Source organism: Felis catus, chromosome A1, assembly GCF_018350175.1.
Source record: "Felis catus isolate Fca126 chromosome A1, F.catus_Fca126_mat1.0, whole genome shotgun sequence".
In the NCBI taxonomy this organism is placed as follows: Eukaryota; Metazoa; Chordata; class Mammalia; order Carnivora; family Felidae; genus Felis; species Felis catus.
The window spans coordinates 84827917-84844186 of record NC_058368.1 but is presented as its reverse complement, the minus strand read 5'-3'; the positions used below and the strand labels follow the sequence as shown (position 1 = coordinate 84844186).

General features: G+C 35.7%; 2 protein-coding genes across 4 annotated transcripts in view; one reads left to right on the top strand and one right to left on the bottom strand.

Moving 5' to 3' along the window:
• The window catches only part of LOC101085852 (olfactory receptor 2T8-like), a 216305-nt gene that overhangs the window by 41809 nt on the left and 158226 nt on the right, over window positions 1-16270 (bottom strand). The window lies entirely within an intron of this gene.
• LOC101086367 (olfactory receptor 2T8-like) lies at window positions 13700-14677 on the top strand. Its single transcript, XM_003980583.3, has one exon. The coding sequence runs from the start codon at window positions 13739-13741 to the stop codon at window positions 14675-14677; it is 939 nt and encodes a 312-aa protein (XP_003980632.2). The 5' UTR covers window positions 13700-13738.

Here is a 16270-nt window from a genome sequence, read left to right as displayed (position 1 = left end):
CTTAGATTAGGGAATTTCTCAGCAATAATTTGTTTAGGTAAAACTTCTGTCCCTTTTTCTCTCTTTTTCTTCTTCCAGAACTCCTATGATATGAATATTATTACATTTCATTGAATTATTTAGTTCTCTAATTGTCTCATGGTCTAGTGTTTTCTTCTCTTTTTCTTGGCTTCATCATTTTCCATAATTTTACCTTCTATTTAACTTAATCTCCTCTCTTCCTCCTCCATCCCTGCTGTTACTGAATCTAGTTATTTTGCACCTCATTTATAGGATTTCTTAGTTTGTTATGACTATTTAGTAGTTCCTTGATCTCAACAGCAATATATTCTCTTCTGTTCTTTGCTTTTTTTTTCAAGCTACCTATTAATCCTATGACTATTATTCTAAATTTTTGGTCAGTTATATTGTTTATATCCGTTTTTCAGGAAATCCTTATCTGTCATTTATTCCTGGAATTTATTTTAAGGAGAAATCGCCCGTTTCATCATATTGGCTAGTTTTCTGTCCCTTATGTGTTTTAATAGCTTATTATGAGTCCTGCACCTGTGAGCATTTCCGTATTTAAAAGGATTCTTATGCTGTCTGGGTCCTGCCTTTCAGGAGATGTTTTTGGAGTGTGTTTAATGTTCTGTGTTGTGACTCTAATTGCTTTATCTCCCTACTTGCATTGGTGTTTTAGACCTTCCACCAATTGTGCTTTGATTTTTTGTTGAAGTATCCCTGGAAATTTTTTTTAAAAGGATGGGGTGGTGGAAGAGACCTTATCCTATAGAAAGAGATAAATGTCAAGGGCAGTGAAAAGAAAAAAAGAAAAAAAAAACACAATTGACCAGGCAGATAATCAGAGAAACTATATGGCTTAGTCCAGAGAGAGAGAAAAAAAAAAAGGCGATACAGAAGAGGTGCAAAAATAATAGTTAAAAAGAGTCTGCTTAAACACACCAAAAACCAGAATAACCAGACCAGAGAAGGGAAGAAATAAGGGGATAAAAAGAAGAAAAATACACACACACAAACACACATGTGTATATATATATATATATATATATATATATATATATACATAACATAATATATCATAACATAATATAAATATAACATAAATATATAAACATAAACCTAAAGTAATAATTGACCAGAAATCAAATCAAAGAATGCAAAACCACTGGACCAATATTTGATGGTGCCTCGGGACCAGTGGCTTCATTGGTCTGAAGTTGTGACTGTCTGGTTCTTTCAGTGTCAATCTTGTTCTGTGACATATACAATTACCTGGCATGGAGGGACATGGTTTGGTGTAGGCAGGTCCCACCTCCACCCTGGACCTGTTGTCTGTTCTGCAAAACCCACCTTGGTGATGGGGAGAAACATGACCACACCCAAGTCTCTCTTCCCCAGACCAGGTGTCTGAAACCACTCTGTTCATGGGATTTTCACAGTGCCATATGGGCTCAAGGGGTCCGGTTTTTCTCTGCTCCACAGTCTCCCATGACTCCCAGGTGCTTGGCTGGATTCAAACCCCAATATCTTAAAAGATCCTATTCCACTTGCTCTGGTTATGGGGAAATGCCACTTCACCCCACCTGCCAACAAAGGGCCTCTGGCTCTTCACAGTGCTGAGCAGGCATGAGTGGGCTGCTATATTATGCTCCACCATCTACCCTGCCTCCCAGGCCTCTTGGCTTGGATTCAAACCCTGATGTCTTAAAGAATACCAATCCGTGTCTCCAGTTCTGGGGTGCTGTCACTCCACCAGCCAGCTGACAAAGAGCCTCTGGCCAGCGGGGTCATACAAGGTCTTTTGTCCTTTGAATGGCTATTTGCTTTCTGCCCACAGCACTCAAGAGAGTGGACTGCTCTCTCTGACTACTTCTTGGAGCTAGCTACTGATCCTGGGCCTGGCTCCCCTCCTCTCCAGGTGTGTGAATAGGGTGAAGAAAGCTTGGCAGTTAGAAATTGGTTCTTTCTCTGTTTGTTTGTTTTTGTTTTTGTTTTTTTTCCTGTATCCCAGTCTGTGTTTTTTTTTCTCTTGTCCAAATACAGTTCAACATTTTCTCACCCTCTCTTTCTCTTCCTTTTGTCTCTCCACAAAAGGAGATCCATCCTCTGCATGCCTAAACTGCCCATTTTATCTCTCCCACTTTGCAATCACACACCGATGGCCCATCAAGGTGTCCCCATGGGCCCCTGGAGATGTTTCTGTCACTCTATAGCCTGAATTCCTGGAACTCCAAGTCTTCTGGCCTCAATACTGCTGTGTTTGAGGGACAAGGGAACTTCCGGTCCCCTTACCTCTCTGCCATGTTGACTCCTCCCTCCAGGAGGGCACATTTTGGATGAGCACTGGGTGTTTTATGTAAATGATGAATCACTAAATTCTATTCCTTAGTCATTCGAAGTCATTTTTACTCTCTATGTTAAGTAACTTGGATTTAAATATTAAAAATGCAAGTCATATGTGATGAATTATCTGTTTTTTTTCTCTTGTTTATTCAAAGCCATCCCACCACTGCATTTATTTTTTCAGGTTGCATTTATTGCAGCCCTTTTTCTATCCATATATCATTGTTATAAATGCTATACCAAATGTAAGATGAGATAATCTAGGGCAAATACATGTATTATGCTTGCTCAACAATTGAAATTAATAGAAAACATATATCATTTTTAGGCTTCTCATTATCATTTAAATAAGTGAGCCCCCAACAATGAACTCTAGATAAAAAGATGCATATTCATACCTAGCAATGAGAGACTTGGTGGATCTGAGGCAGATCCTGGCCTTGAGGGACATAATGACATAAAGTTGATTATTATTTATTTCTGAAGAAATATTATTGATCAAAAAGGGGAAATGATACAGAAAATTTCAACTTTTAATGCTGTGGGCTTTCCTGAGCTCTCAGGGAAGCCATATGTAATTGTAAATGTAAATTGTATTGTAAATTGTAAAAAATGTAAATTGTAAATGTAAATGTAAATTGTAACTTTATCAAAATAAATTTATTTTGATAAAAGAGAGCACCCACTCATGTAAGAGTGGGGGAGGGGTAAAGAGAAAGAATGAGAATTCAATGCAGGCTTTGCACTGTCAGTGCAGACTCTGATGCAGAGCTCAATCCCGCAAACTGTGAGATCATGACCTGAGTCAAAATCAAGAGTCACATGCTTAACTGACTGAGCCACTGAAGCGCCACTTATCTTGCTGCTTTTAAGGTTCATTGTTTTTTTTTAACATTTATTAATTTTTTAGAGACAGAGTGTGAGTGGAGGAGGGGCAGAAAGAGGGAGACACAGACTCCAAAGCAGGCTGCAGGCTCTAAGCTGTTAGCACAGAGCCCAACACGGGGCTCAAGCCCACCAACTGTGAGATCATGACCTGAGCCGAAGTCAGATGCTCAGCTCAACCGACTGAGCCACACAGGTGCCACTAAGGTTCATTTCCAATTTAATTAGAATATGTCTTGGAGTGAATCTGCTTTGTTGATTTTTTGGGGGGTTCCTTGTGCCTCCTGGATCTCAATATCTGCTTCCTTCAGAGATTAGAAAGTTTTCTATTATTTCTTCAAATAATTTTTTTGCCCCTTTTCTCTCTCTTTTTCTTCTGAGACTCCTATAATATGAAAGTTATTCTACTTGATTGGGCCATTGAGTTCTCTAAGTCTTTTCTCTTTTTGCATAATTCTTGTTCTCTTTTTTTTGCTCAGATTAGTTACTTCCTCATGCTTTGTCTACTGGATCATTGAGTCATTCTTCTACTTCTTCCAGCCTGCTGTGTATTTCATCAAGCATGTTTCTTATTTCATTTATTGAGCACTATGTCTCTTATATGTTATTCCTTATTTCCTTTTTTTAATGTTTATTTCTTTTTGTGAGAGAGAGTGTGTGAGTAGGGAAAGGCAGAGAGAGAGGAAGACAGAGAATCCAAAGCAGTGTCTGCACTGACAGCTAAAAGCCCAATGCAGGGCTCAAATCCACAAACTGCCAAAACATGACCTGAGCCAAAGTAGGCCTGCTTAACCGACTGAGTCACCCAGATGTCCCTGTTATCCTTATTTCTGTATTAAGAGTCTTATTCATGTCCTCCACTCTTTTACCACACCCAGTGAATATACTTACAATAACTGCTTTAAATATTCCATCCAGCATGTTACTCATATTTGTTTTGCTTGTATTTCTGGCCATGGTTTTGTGTTGTTCTTTCATTTGATATTAATTCCTCTGTCTTCCCATTTTTGTCTACATCTCTATGCCTGTTTCTGTATATTAAGAAAGTCATCTATGTCTGCTGTTCTTGAGGATGATGACCTTATGGAGAAGAGATTGTGTAGTCCCCCCACCCCCGCCATGTAGTGTCCACTGTTTCCCAGGGCCTGACCCTCATGGAAATATATCCAATGTGTTTTGAATATACCTTTATGTTTTCTTCTAGTCATTTTATCCTTCAGTCCAGTCTTTTGCTTAGGCTTTCTTTGCATGTTGTGAACAGTATTTGGTCCCTTACCTGAATGTGGTGAGTTCTAAATAGGTGTGCTTTGGTCTGCCTGTGAAATGAGTTATGTCCACTGCTGGAACTGATACTCTGCAAAACTCTAGGCTTGGGAGATGGGATGTGGGCAGAGGGATGGGCAGGTCTTCTGGGGGGAAAGAACATGTTGTGTTTGGACTGAGGCAAATGTGACAGGGAAAGGTAGTTCTATCCGAGAATTGGGGGCACAGCTTGGTGTAAACAAGTTAGGTAGCTAGTGATTGCACTGTATAGGTTCTCACAGGTAGTCCTGAGCTTATGCTGAGTGTGGGGAGGGAAGTGCTGCCTGCAAGCTTCTTTTCTCCCAGAGGAGTCTCTCCATGAATGCTGCTTCTCTGGGACAGGCTCCAAGATGACCAGATAACTTCCCCACTGTGTGCTCCAGGTGCTCTGCAAAGGGTCTTTCCATGATATTTGTTGGAAAGTTCTTTCCCTGTCTTTTCTCTAAGAGTAGCCCCATTGCCATTCAGGCTGTATACCTGTAAAGGCTGCTGACTTGAGAATCCAGGCTGAAGCCCAGTTTGTTGCCAAAAGTCACAAAATTCAGTCTCTCTCACTTTTAAATCCAATTGCTCTGGGAATTTGTTTTCCCTATACCCTCCTCTGTATGTTAGTCTGTCTCTTACCCTTCTCCATGTCTGTTGCTCCCACCCAAATGCAGCAACCATGATCCATTTCTCTACCAAACTGTGTCTTCACACTTTCTACATTCTTTGATGTGGCCTCTTCTATGATTTTATTTGTGGAGTTTGTTCTGACAGTCTGATTCTGCCAGGTTTATTTCTGGGGTATTTAAGATGATTTGATAGTTATATAGTTGTATTCATGGGAAGATGTGTGCCTAGGGTCTTCCTCTCTGCATCCATCTTCCAATCTCTTCAGAGTGTATTTTTCTGAGTAAAATGTCAGAGAAAGAAAAATAACAGATGATTTTATTTATGGGGTGAATTTAAAATAAACAAAAACATGGGGCACCTGGGTGGCTCAGTCGGTTGGACGTCCGACTTCGGCTCAGGTCATGATCTCACAGTCTGTGAGTTTGAGCCCCATGTCAGGCTCTGTGCTGACAGCTCAGAGCCTGAAGCCTCCTTCAGATTCTGTGTCTCCCTCTCTCTCTGTTCCTCCCCTGCTCATGCTATGTCTCTCTCTGTCTCAAAAATAAATAAGAACATTTTAAAAAATTAAAAAAAATAAACAAAACCAAAATCATACTCATAGATACAGAGAACAAATTATTGGAACAGGGAGAACAGAGGGAACAGTTTTCATAAATGGGGAAAGTGGGTAAAGGGGGTTTAATTGAATGGTGACAAACAGTAACTAGAATGTTTGTGGTGAACACTTTGTATGTATACGAATATTGTCTTATTATATTTTACACTTGAAATTAAAATACTATTATACACCAGTTTTATCTCAATTATAAAAATCATGTTAACAACTACCTTAACAAGGTAGTTATCACTATGTGAAGGAGCCATCTCCATCTCCCATAGGTCTTTCTCCCATGGATCATTTTCTCTGTATGTTTATTTTCCTGTACCTTTCCAGGCAGCCTTGAGAAAGTGATTGGCCCATGGTGTACCAGAGGAAAGACAAATACATCCTCTATTAATAAGAAAAAATGTTGTTAATTGACAGAAATAATTTGTATTTTGCAAACTTTGCTCTTTTTCTTGTAACAGATATTATTATCAAACTATTTTATCAGCCGTGGAATTTAACTGCTAGAATTATATTTTGTTTATATCTAATGTATAGAGTCATGACTAAAATAATTACTTAGGATCACTGTAGCGGACACTTGAAAGGTGCTATGAGAGTATAGATTTAATGTTATCGCCATAGCAACAGAAATAAAATGGCAATTATGTGAAGAGTAAAATGTGTTAACTAACCTTATTGTGGTAACCATTTGGGAATCTATACATGTATCAGGTTATCATATTGACCACCTTATTCTCATACAGTGTTATATGTCTATTACATGTTATAAAAATGATTTTAAAAAGCAGCATTTCTTGTGAATTAAAAAATAACTGGGTACGATAGTTGAGGCAAAAAGTAACCACCACGAGGACCTACAATAGGTAAGATGATGATGCCTGACTGATCTTGGCTGACTATTGATAAACTATGAAAAGGCAAAGAACAGAGGACATGTTGGCATGTATCATGCATTTCCAGGTGACCATGATCCCTCAAAAGAGCCTAGAGTGATATTGGATGCACTCTGGAAATACCAAAAGCATCATTGAGAATTTCATAAGCAGTTGTCCATTCTGGCCAGATTAATAGACAAATATATTGCAGAGTAATCAGAGCTACATATATAAGTGGGAAAGAAAGGGCCCAGGCATAACATGGCCCATGTTTTGTATAAAACACTTTAAAAGTATGGTGTACATAGCTTACTAAATGGACATGACACTCTTAAGCTGAGATATATGTGCAGCCACCAGAGTATTGCTTAACTGATAAAACTAAGATAAAAACTTGAGGGGTGAAAGTCTGATAAAAGCTCTCATCAGAAAAAAGTACATTCTTATTTCCTATTTTGAGTCAATATCCAGTCCCAGAATTTATCTAATGAAAGCCACCAGGTCACTTTGAAGAAAGGTCCAACAATGACACAATAATTGCATATTGGCACTATATATCAATCCTTCTCCAAAGAAACTTGCATCTACATACCAGAACAGATTTGTCAGCTCAGGCTTGCATGAAAAAATAACATAGACTGGTTAAATTAGACATCAGAAACTTATTTTCTTAAGTTCTGGAGGCCAGAAAGTCTAAGATCAAGCTACATGCCAATTTGGCTTCAAGTGAGACCTTTCTTCTTAGTTTACAGAAAACTGCCTCATATGGTCTTTCATCATTGAGAAGAGTAAGAGGATTAGTGCTCTCTCATAAGCACACTAAACCTTACAACGAGGTCATGCCCATATTAACTAATTTAACCAGAATTATTTCTGTAACAGTCTTATCCCCTAAACCTTCCACATTTGTAGTCAAGGTATCCAACATAGAAATTTGGGAGGGTGCAATTTAGTCTAGGGTACAGAGCAAAGGGATCCTAGGGAAAGCAAAATCCTGACATCTTTTGAGAGCTGTTGTTATAGACTCTGAGCTAACACTACAGAACACTCTTTTATAAGGGAGTGAACTCACTAAAATTGAGAAGTTCTCACTACAAAGTGATAAATTTCTGCTATCCATCACATCTACTTTTGCTCTTTTTAAAAATATTTTATTTTAAATAATCCTTGTACCCAATGTGAGGCTCAAATTCACAGCCCAAAGATCAAGAATTGCATGCTCAACTGACTGAGTCAGCTAGGCACCTCTACTTTTGCTCTTTTGGATGGAGTTCCAGGTTCCTGGTTCAGGACCAATGCTTTTATCAGAGACGTATTAGCAGCTCTTCCAAACAAAACAAACAAACAAAAAACAAACAAACTAGGCTTGCCAATAGAGGTTTTGAGCTCTTAGTACCAGCATACTCCTTGTGGGAAAATTCCAAACTACAATGTGTCTTATACTGGAAGAAAACCATATTTTTACTGAATTATCATTCTTGTTAGAAGTCTCTGTGCACAACAATCACACAAGCTACATGCTATGTGCAGGAACAAAGCTGTGTGAATGATATCCAAGAGACTCCTCCATATTGACTTCTGATTGTTACTTATAGAGTATGCACGTTACTATTCTGTGCTCCCATATTCCCCTTCCCTTTCCAGGATTAAATTATTTACTCCCCAGTTGTTTAGGAGTGCTAGTCAGACACCCTCAGTTAAGTGCCTCTCAAGAACTTGTTCTTATGTGAAGAACACTGTTCTTATTTGAAGAACATAGCCCAAGGCCATACTTCCTTCCTGGTTGAAGGCCACACATCCTATCAATGCTCTTGTTGGGGTGCAAGAGGAACCCCTTTCCCTATAGCAAGACAACTTAGAAGGAACATGTTAGAATTCCTCCTGGGGTAACTGAGAACTTTGTTATAACTGCAACACGGCTCAACATCTCCCTGTGGCCAACTCTGATTCCTTCATTCTTAGGGACTTATTCCTAAGGGAAATCCACGATAAACTTCCTGCAACTTATGTGATGCTATTTTATTTGCTTCTCTCCTGCTGATCTGTGGCTTCTTAGCTCTGCACTCTGTCCAGGTCTCAGCACTTGTTACATGGACTTTTCCACACAGTCTCTTTCGTGATGTCTGGAAATTATTCCATCCCCACATTTCTTCAGGAGGATCAATGGACAAAATACCCTGTTCTTGTTAAAATGAGGGTCTGGTGAAAAATTTGTTGGTTTATTTAAATTATGCCCACATATTTAAAAATAAACCTAAACTGCTTCAATTTAGGAAACACAGATTCACTATAATTTCAGTTTCCTAATGGAGTTCTTTGTGGTATGCCCTCCTCTTTTTGACATTGAGGTTCTCTGATATTCATTCTCATTCCCTTTGGTAACCACATAGCATTTGATTGACATTGCACAAAGTCTACTCAACATGCAAATTCAGAAGCATATTGAAATCCATGATATGCTCTCTTTCCAAACAAATAAAATGATTACTACAGATAACCTGAATTAAGCAACTAAAACATCTTACAATTTTACAGAGGTAGCTTTTCCCATCAACTATTCCATGATGCATAAGGTGTGTGTGTGTCTATAATTTATAAATACATCATATGTATATATAATATAAGTAATTATAAAATATATGTATGTAATTATATATATATATATGTATATGTGTGTTGTATATAGATAGATATATAGATATAGATATAGATATAGATATAGATATAGATGTGGAATATGATACTTACATTTATTCTTACAAAAGTCAAGGTCACAGAAGAGGTAAAAATGAATCTAAGAACAAAGGTTTGCCCAGAAACTGAAAATATAAACTACAAACATAGATAAAATCATGTAAAAGCAACCCAGATAGAATCTAATTGCAAAGAGATTGGCACAACAAATGCAATCTGCTATAGCTGTTGTTTCTATGATTATATATTCTGTCACTTAGATACAAAGAAACATATAAGCTATAAAATAAAATAATATAGGTATAAAAATTGAAATTTGTGAAACAGTAATACTGTCAAGTTAGTTCAAAGAGGAAAGAACAACTGAACTTTACCATGCATGTCATGTTTTTTTTTTTGTTTTCACGTTTTTATTTAAATTTCAATTAGTTAACATACAGTGTAATATTAGTTTTATATTTAGAATTTAGTGACTCATCACCTGCATATAACATCCAGTGCTCATCACAGAAAGTGCCCTCCTTAATACCCATTACCCATTTAACCCATCTTCCTGACCACCTCCCCTGTGGTAACTATGTTTGTTCTCTATATTTAAAAGTCTGTTTTATAGTTTGCCTCTCATTTTACCCTCCATGTTCATCTATTTCATTGCTTAAATTCCACATATGTATTTCATCATTTTAATTACTTGACAAAAGCTTGACTCTTAAAAACAAATTATTTAACATTTCCTCCTTATCAAAATTAAACCAAGTAACTCCAGGGTAGACAAATCTACTCTTTAGTGTATTTTTAAATCATCATCCCTTTCCAAGATCATTTATGTACATTTACTTTTCCTTGTAAATTTTCTCTCTTATCTTAATGAATCAGAGCTTTCTGACAGGGCCAAAGAAAGTATATTTCAGTTATGAAAATCTCTAAAACCCTTTAAAATTAAACACCATTGGCATCCAAAGAGTCAAACCTATGCAGCACTAGCATATTAATAAGAAAGTATTTTTAGCAAAATATGTCAAGGTGCCACACCCCTTAATAGGTCACTGTAGACTCTGATATGAGCAATTTTGTTGTTGCGAGACTACAAGAGGTGTTTCAGGATAATGTTGCTCAAATGAGATTCAGATCAAGCCTGTGGGGTGACATCATTTTATGTGAGTAGGTCACACTAATTTCTTAACGTTTAGTAATTTGTTTATGAATTTTGAACTCCAGAAAATCTGCAGTAATTGTACACTTTCTATACAGTTTAACATATAAAATCCACTCTGTTATCTATCCTACAATCTGAAGATTTAAAATGAATGCTAACTTAATCAGATTGAAAGTCTTGTAACAACTTGTCAATTCAGTAATATAAATGATTTAGTTGTTACCATTATATTTTATACAGAAAGAATTGGCTAATCTAAGTATCTTGAGGAGGAAGATTAATAATTGTAATACTAAGTGATGGCTAATGGGATCATAAAAATATAGAAGGAAAATTTTCAGACAGATCCTAAATATTCTATGATTACTCTATGAGAAAAAATAGAGGGTATATTTGTGTTTTCTAATAGCATTGCAAAAGAGATGAGTTTGTGATTTAAAGACATCATAAGTTTAGCTCTATTCTAAGTGGCATTCTATGGAAACAGAAGAAAATAAAATATATCATTAATGTTCTCAAGCCATAGTGAAGATGAAAAAGAAAATACTTTCCCAAAGTATTAAATTTTCATATTGTCACACTAGTAAATATCGAGTTTTCATTATTCTATTTAACCATTGTAGATACTTTACTTGCAAGATAAGTTAATTCTTCATTTTAAGTTTCCATTGCACTTTGTATCCATCATCAATATTTTTAGAAATTATCCTTTAGAATCTTATTTGTGTAGGTTTACAAACATTGCAATTAGTGGAAAATAGTCTTAGTTGTGTAATATGAAAAGATATATAGGATTTCAATTAAACAAATAATTATATATTATCACATTTTAGGAAAATGTAAATACCTTCCACTCATCTTATGTAATTGACATATTTAGTTGATTTTTCCATTAAATATTCTAAGCACTATGAGCACTCTAACTAGTCAATGATATTATGTTGACTATTTTTATACATTTTATTCACCTAAAAAAAGTGCAGAGTTATCACATATCTTTTGAAAAGGAAATAATTATTTCATATTCATTAATACACTTAACCACAAGTAGAAATATCATAATAATAAAATGCATTTTTTTAATCTGGAAATGCATTTAAGTTGTAAATATTCTCTAAAACCATACACACTTATCTTGCATGATGCAAGCAAAAATTTAGCACAAATTACTATATATTATACTATATATATACTCACCTAATCAAAATAACCAATAATGAGCATATGTTATCAAAAATCCCATTAAATTGTTATTTAAGAATACAACTAGAGTAAAAACAACGCAAATGTCTTTAGATGGAATGAGTAAATAAGTAAAATGTAGTATAATATAGTATATGCATACAAAGGAATATTATTCAGCCTTAAAATGGAAGAATATTCTGACACATAATACAGCATGGATGAACATTGAAGACAATTATGTTGCATGAAATAAGCCAATCACACACACACACACACACACACACACACACACACACACACTACTGTATAACTCCACTTATATGAAGTACCTAGATTAGTCAAGTATACAGAGGCAGAAGATAGAATGGTGCTTGTCAGGTTCTGGGGGAAAAAGGAAAGGCATTTATTGTATAATGGATACAAGAATTTCAGTTTAAGAATATGAAAAGTTTCCAGGGGTTAATATTCGTAATGATTGTGCAACAATGTGAAAATATTTAATGCCAATGCACTGACAGTACACTCAAAAATAAGTAAGAGAGTAGCAAAAATTAAGAAACTTGTCCAACATCCTACAGTTAATAAGTTACCCACTGATTTTTAAATAATTTTAAAGTTCTATCAATCTTCAGCAATAGGGAGATGGAAATAGTGAAAAATAAGAAGCCCACAAGCCAAAGAAATGAATAAGAAAGTTTGAGGTTCTTCAGGAAACTGATACTGAACTCCAAAATTAGAGATTTCCATTAGTTACTAAGGGTACAGACTGCATGTTAACGTTATGAGGATGTGCATATCACAGAATTTTGGCAAATGCAAAATACATTTGACAAGGAGGAAGTGTATTTTCATCGTGTCTGATTTTGAAATAACCAACTAAAACTCTCAAGTAGAATACTACCAGTACAGTAATGATGCTCAAGAACTGGAGTTAGGGATTGAGCAATTCTTTTGTATTGCCTTTCTCCATCTTGAAAGGACCTCAAGTAGGGAACGTCTATGTAAAGTGGGGGCAAAGGGAATGTCCATGGAAGAGATGGACTCCTTCTGCTATATAACTCCATTGAATTATACCATATCTTTGAGAAAGAATGTGTATCCCCATGTCTGCAGCTATGGTTTTATTCAACAAGTTATAACAGATCAGAGATAAAAATGCCTTTAAAGATTTAGATTATTTTTGAACTGCAGAAGAAATTAACTAACCTCTGTGGCTAGATAAATAATTCAGAATTTTTATTTTCTCTACTTTACCCAATAAAGTTGTGTTTCTGTGACTTTGAGGGGGAATAATCTCATTATAAAAAGTGCTTTTTTAGTTAATGAAATTCTGCACTTAGTATTACAGTGTCACACTGAGGGAAATAGCCTGATTTCATTACCTTTTTCAGTGTATAACACAGAAAAGTTAAACTAAATGTACTAACAATTCCGAATTAAATCATATGCCTTCTGCAGACTCAGTATTTTGGCTCATAGACATGAAAATATAAGTTCTGTCTCTGACTCCTTTTATTTTTTATTTTGGAAAAACAATACCTTTCTGAATTAAATGATATCAAGAAATATGATCTGATTTTGACAGGTTTCAGTAAATATTGATGTTTTATATGTGTGACTCCTGTTTGAAGGGCTTGGCTTTTACATAGTTAAACACATAGATTTAACTCAGCTTCTAAGAATAGTGACTACACATGATACAAGACAAGGCACAATTATAAATTACAAATTATGTGAATAATGTTCACTTATGTTGGTGTCATGTGGTGCAACAGACATACTTACCATATTCCTGTAATTTATCAAAAGAATTATTAATTGTGCCCATTAATCAATAGTAAAGGTGGGGGTACTAATTTTGAAAACTCTGAAAGTGATAAAAAATGGAAAAAGTTGTAACTAATTTTATGTCCATATTAAACTATTTTGAAAATGGTAAATGAAAGATTTTAAATAGGTTTTATAATTTTCAGTCATGTAATTATCAAGTAATATGTAATTGAAATAGAGCACTGCAAATGATCTCTGTCATCTACTTCTTCATTTCCAGCGTCATTCCTGTTTGAAATCATGAAAAACGGGAACACCACCTCATATTTCATTCTCCTAGGACTCTTTAACCACACAGAAGCCAAACTATTTCTTTTTGTGATGGTTGTGACAACTTCCTTCGCCTCCCTAGTGGGCAATGCCTTCATGATCTTCTTGATTCATCAAGATGCCCGACTCCACACACCCATGTACTTCCTACTGAGTCAACTCTCCCTCATGGACATGATGCTGGTTTCCACCATTGTGCCCAAAATGGTTACTGACTACTTGACTGGAGAGAAGTTAATCTCCCTTGCCGGCTGTGGGTTGCAGATCTTCTTTTTTATCACTTTGGGAGGGGGCGAGTGCTTCCTCTTAGCAGCCATGTCCTATGACCGGTATGTGGCTGTTTGTCACCCACTGCGATACCCAGCCCTCATGAGCTGGCAATTATGCCTGAGAATGACTGTGGGGTCTTGGGTCCTGGGGGCAGCTGATGGGCTCATGCAGGCTGCTGCTACCCTGAGTTTTCCATTTTGTGATGCACATGAGATCAATCATTTCTTCTGTGAGACCCCTACTCTGGTGCGTTTAGCTTGTGCGGACACGTTTGTCTTTGAGTATGTGATGTACGTATGCTGTGTGTTAATGCTCCTGGTCCCATTGTCTCTCATTCTGATTTCCTATAGTCTCATCCTTGCTGCAGTTCTCCAGATGCGTTTTAGATCAGCCCGCAAAAAGGCTTTTACCACCTGCTCCTCACATCTCTCTGTGGTGGTACTCTTTTACGGAGCTGCAATTTTTACCTATATGCAACCTAAATCCTACAGGTCAGCTCACCATGATAAAGTAGTTTCAGTGTTCTATACTATCTTCACCCCTATACTGAACCCCCTCATCTACAGTCTGAGGAACAGAGAAGTCAAGTTAGCCCTGAGAAAATGTCTGGGTCAGTGTTCTGCCTTAAGCCATGACTAAGATTGTAAAAGTGGTTGTGTGGGATTTCCTAGAGAAAAAAATTGTGTGCATTATATCTTTGTTATTACTATTTTACTTTGAAATGCAGGCACAGATCTGTAGTTTGGATCTTTTACTAAGCTGTCATGAACATATCAAATTGTGGATTGTTAAAAATCTGTTAAACAAAAATCATTAAAATGTTTTTACATCACACCACCTAATAAGTATTTGCTCAAAGAATGAACTAAGTAGCCAAACGATTTTGAACATTTATTGTTAATTTCTTTTAAATTGTGGTTTAACTTACAAACACTAAAATGCTCACACCTGAAGCTTAGTATTCAACCAGTGTCACCAACTTGGACTTGTAACTTAACCCACTAGCAAAAGACAATTCTCACCAGACCAGAAATGTTTTTCATTTCCTTTTCCAGTAAAACCACTCAACCAATATACTACCACTGGTCACATTTGTATCTTTATGCTGCAGTTTGGCCTATTCTAGAATTTTGCTCCAATGAAAATACAAAATAGGTAGATTTCTATATATTTTGTCTTTTTCTCAATAGGTTTTTAAAGATTCTGCCACAACTTTACATTAATCAGATGTTTCCTTTTTTGTTCCTGATTAATATTCCCACATCTGAATCTAAATGTCTTTGTTTAGATACTACTATGATGATGAACATGTGGGATATTTTCAGTCTGTAACTGTTATTACTAAAATAGCTTTAAAATCATTTTTGTAATCACATGTTTTTACTTAATTTGATAGATGCATGACTAGTTTTTTAGTGAACAGTGTAACAGTAACAATGTTTGTTCAATGTTACATGCCCACCAGCAAGTCACAGGAGTACCACTTGCTCCTATTGGCAGCAATTGTGGGTAATGTCAACTTTTTTTTTCATTTTAGCTATTCTAACATGGATATACTTACTCATCTTGGTTTTATTTTTTATCTCCCTAATGATTTCTGGGGATGTTTTTATTAACTCATGGCAATGTGCTTATCTTCCTTTGTGAACTACCAATTTTCATTTTCTGGAACAAAAAAAAAAAAAAAAAACCCATCTAGATACTTCCAAAGGAAAAAAAAAAAACGTCGTGGTTTTGTAGCAAGCAGTATATAATATTCACAGAATTATTTGGAATTTTTGAAATTAAATTATATTTGGGTTACTTGTTATTATGTTTTTCTGACAAATCTGCTTTTATTCAATTTTCAAAGGTTAATTATTTTCATTAAACTGCTATTTATGTAATACATTTCTTCCTTAACGTCCATTGGGCTTGATTTATAAGTTTATTTGCTTATTTGTTTTAATTATGCATCATAACATAATATTTCAATTCTATTGGTGGTATCATGTCTTGAAAATCTGATACATTTTTTCTGTAGTAGGTAAATTTTGCCTAAATGAAAAGCATAAAAAATAAGTTACAGAATTTAGGGTTCTAGGGTTTTTTCAGGGTATATTTCTTTACTTTTCCTGGTTAATGTTTATATACCTACAATAATTTTCAGCCAAGAAAATTGGAACCTTTGCAGAGGTTGTTGTTTTTGCATAGAAAACCATTATAAATATATACATATATTTTAACACATCT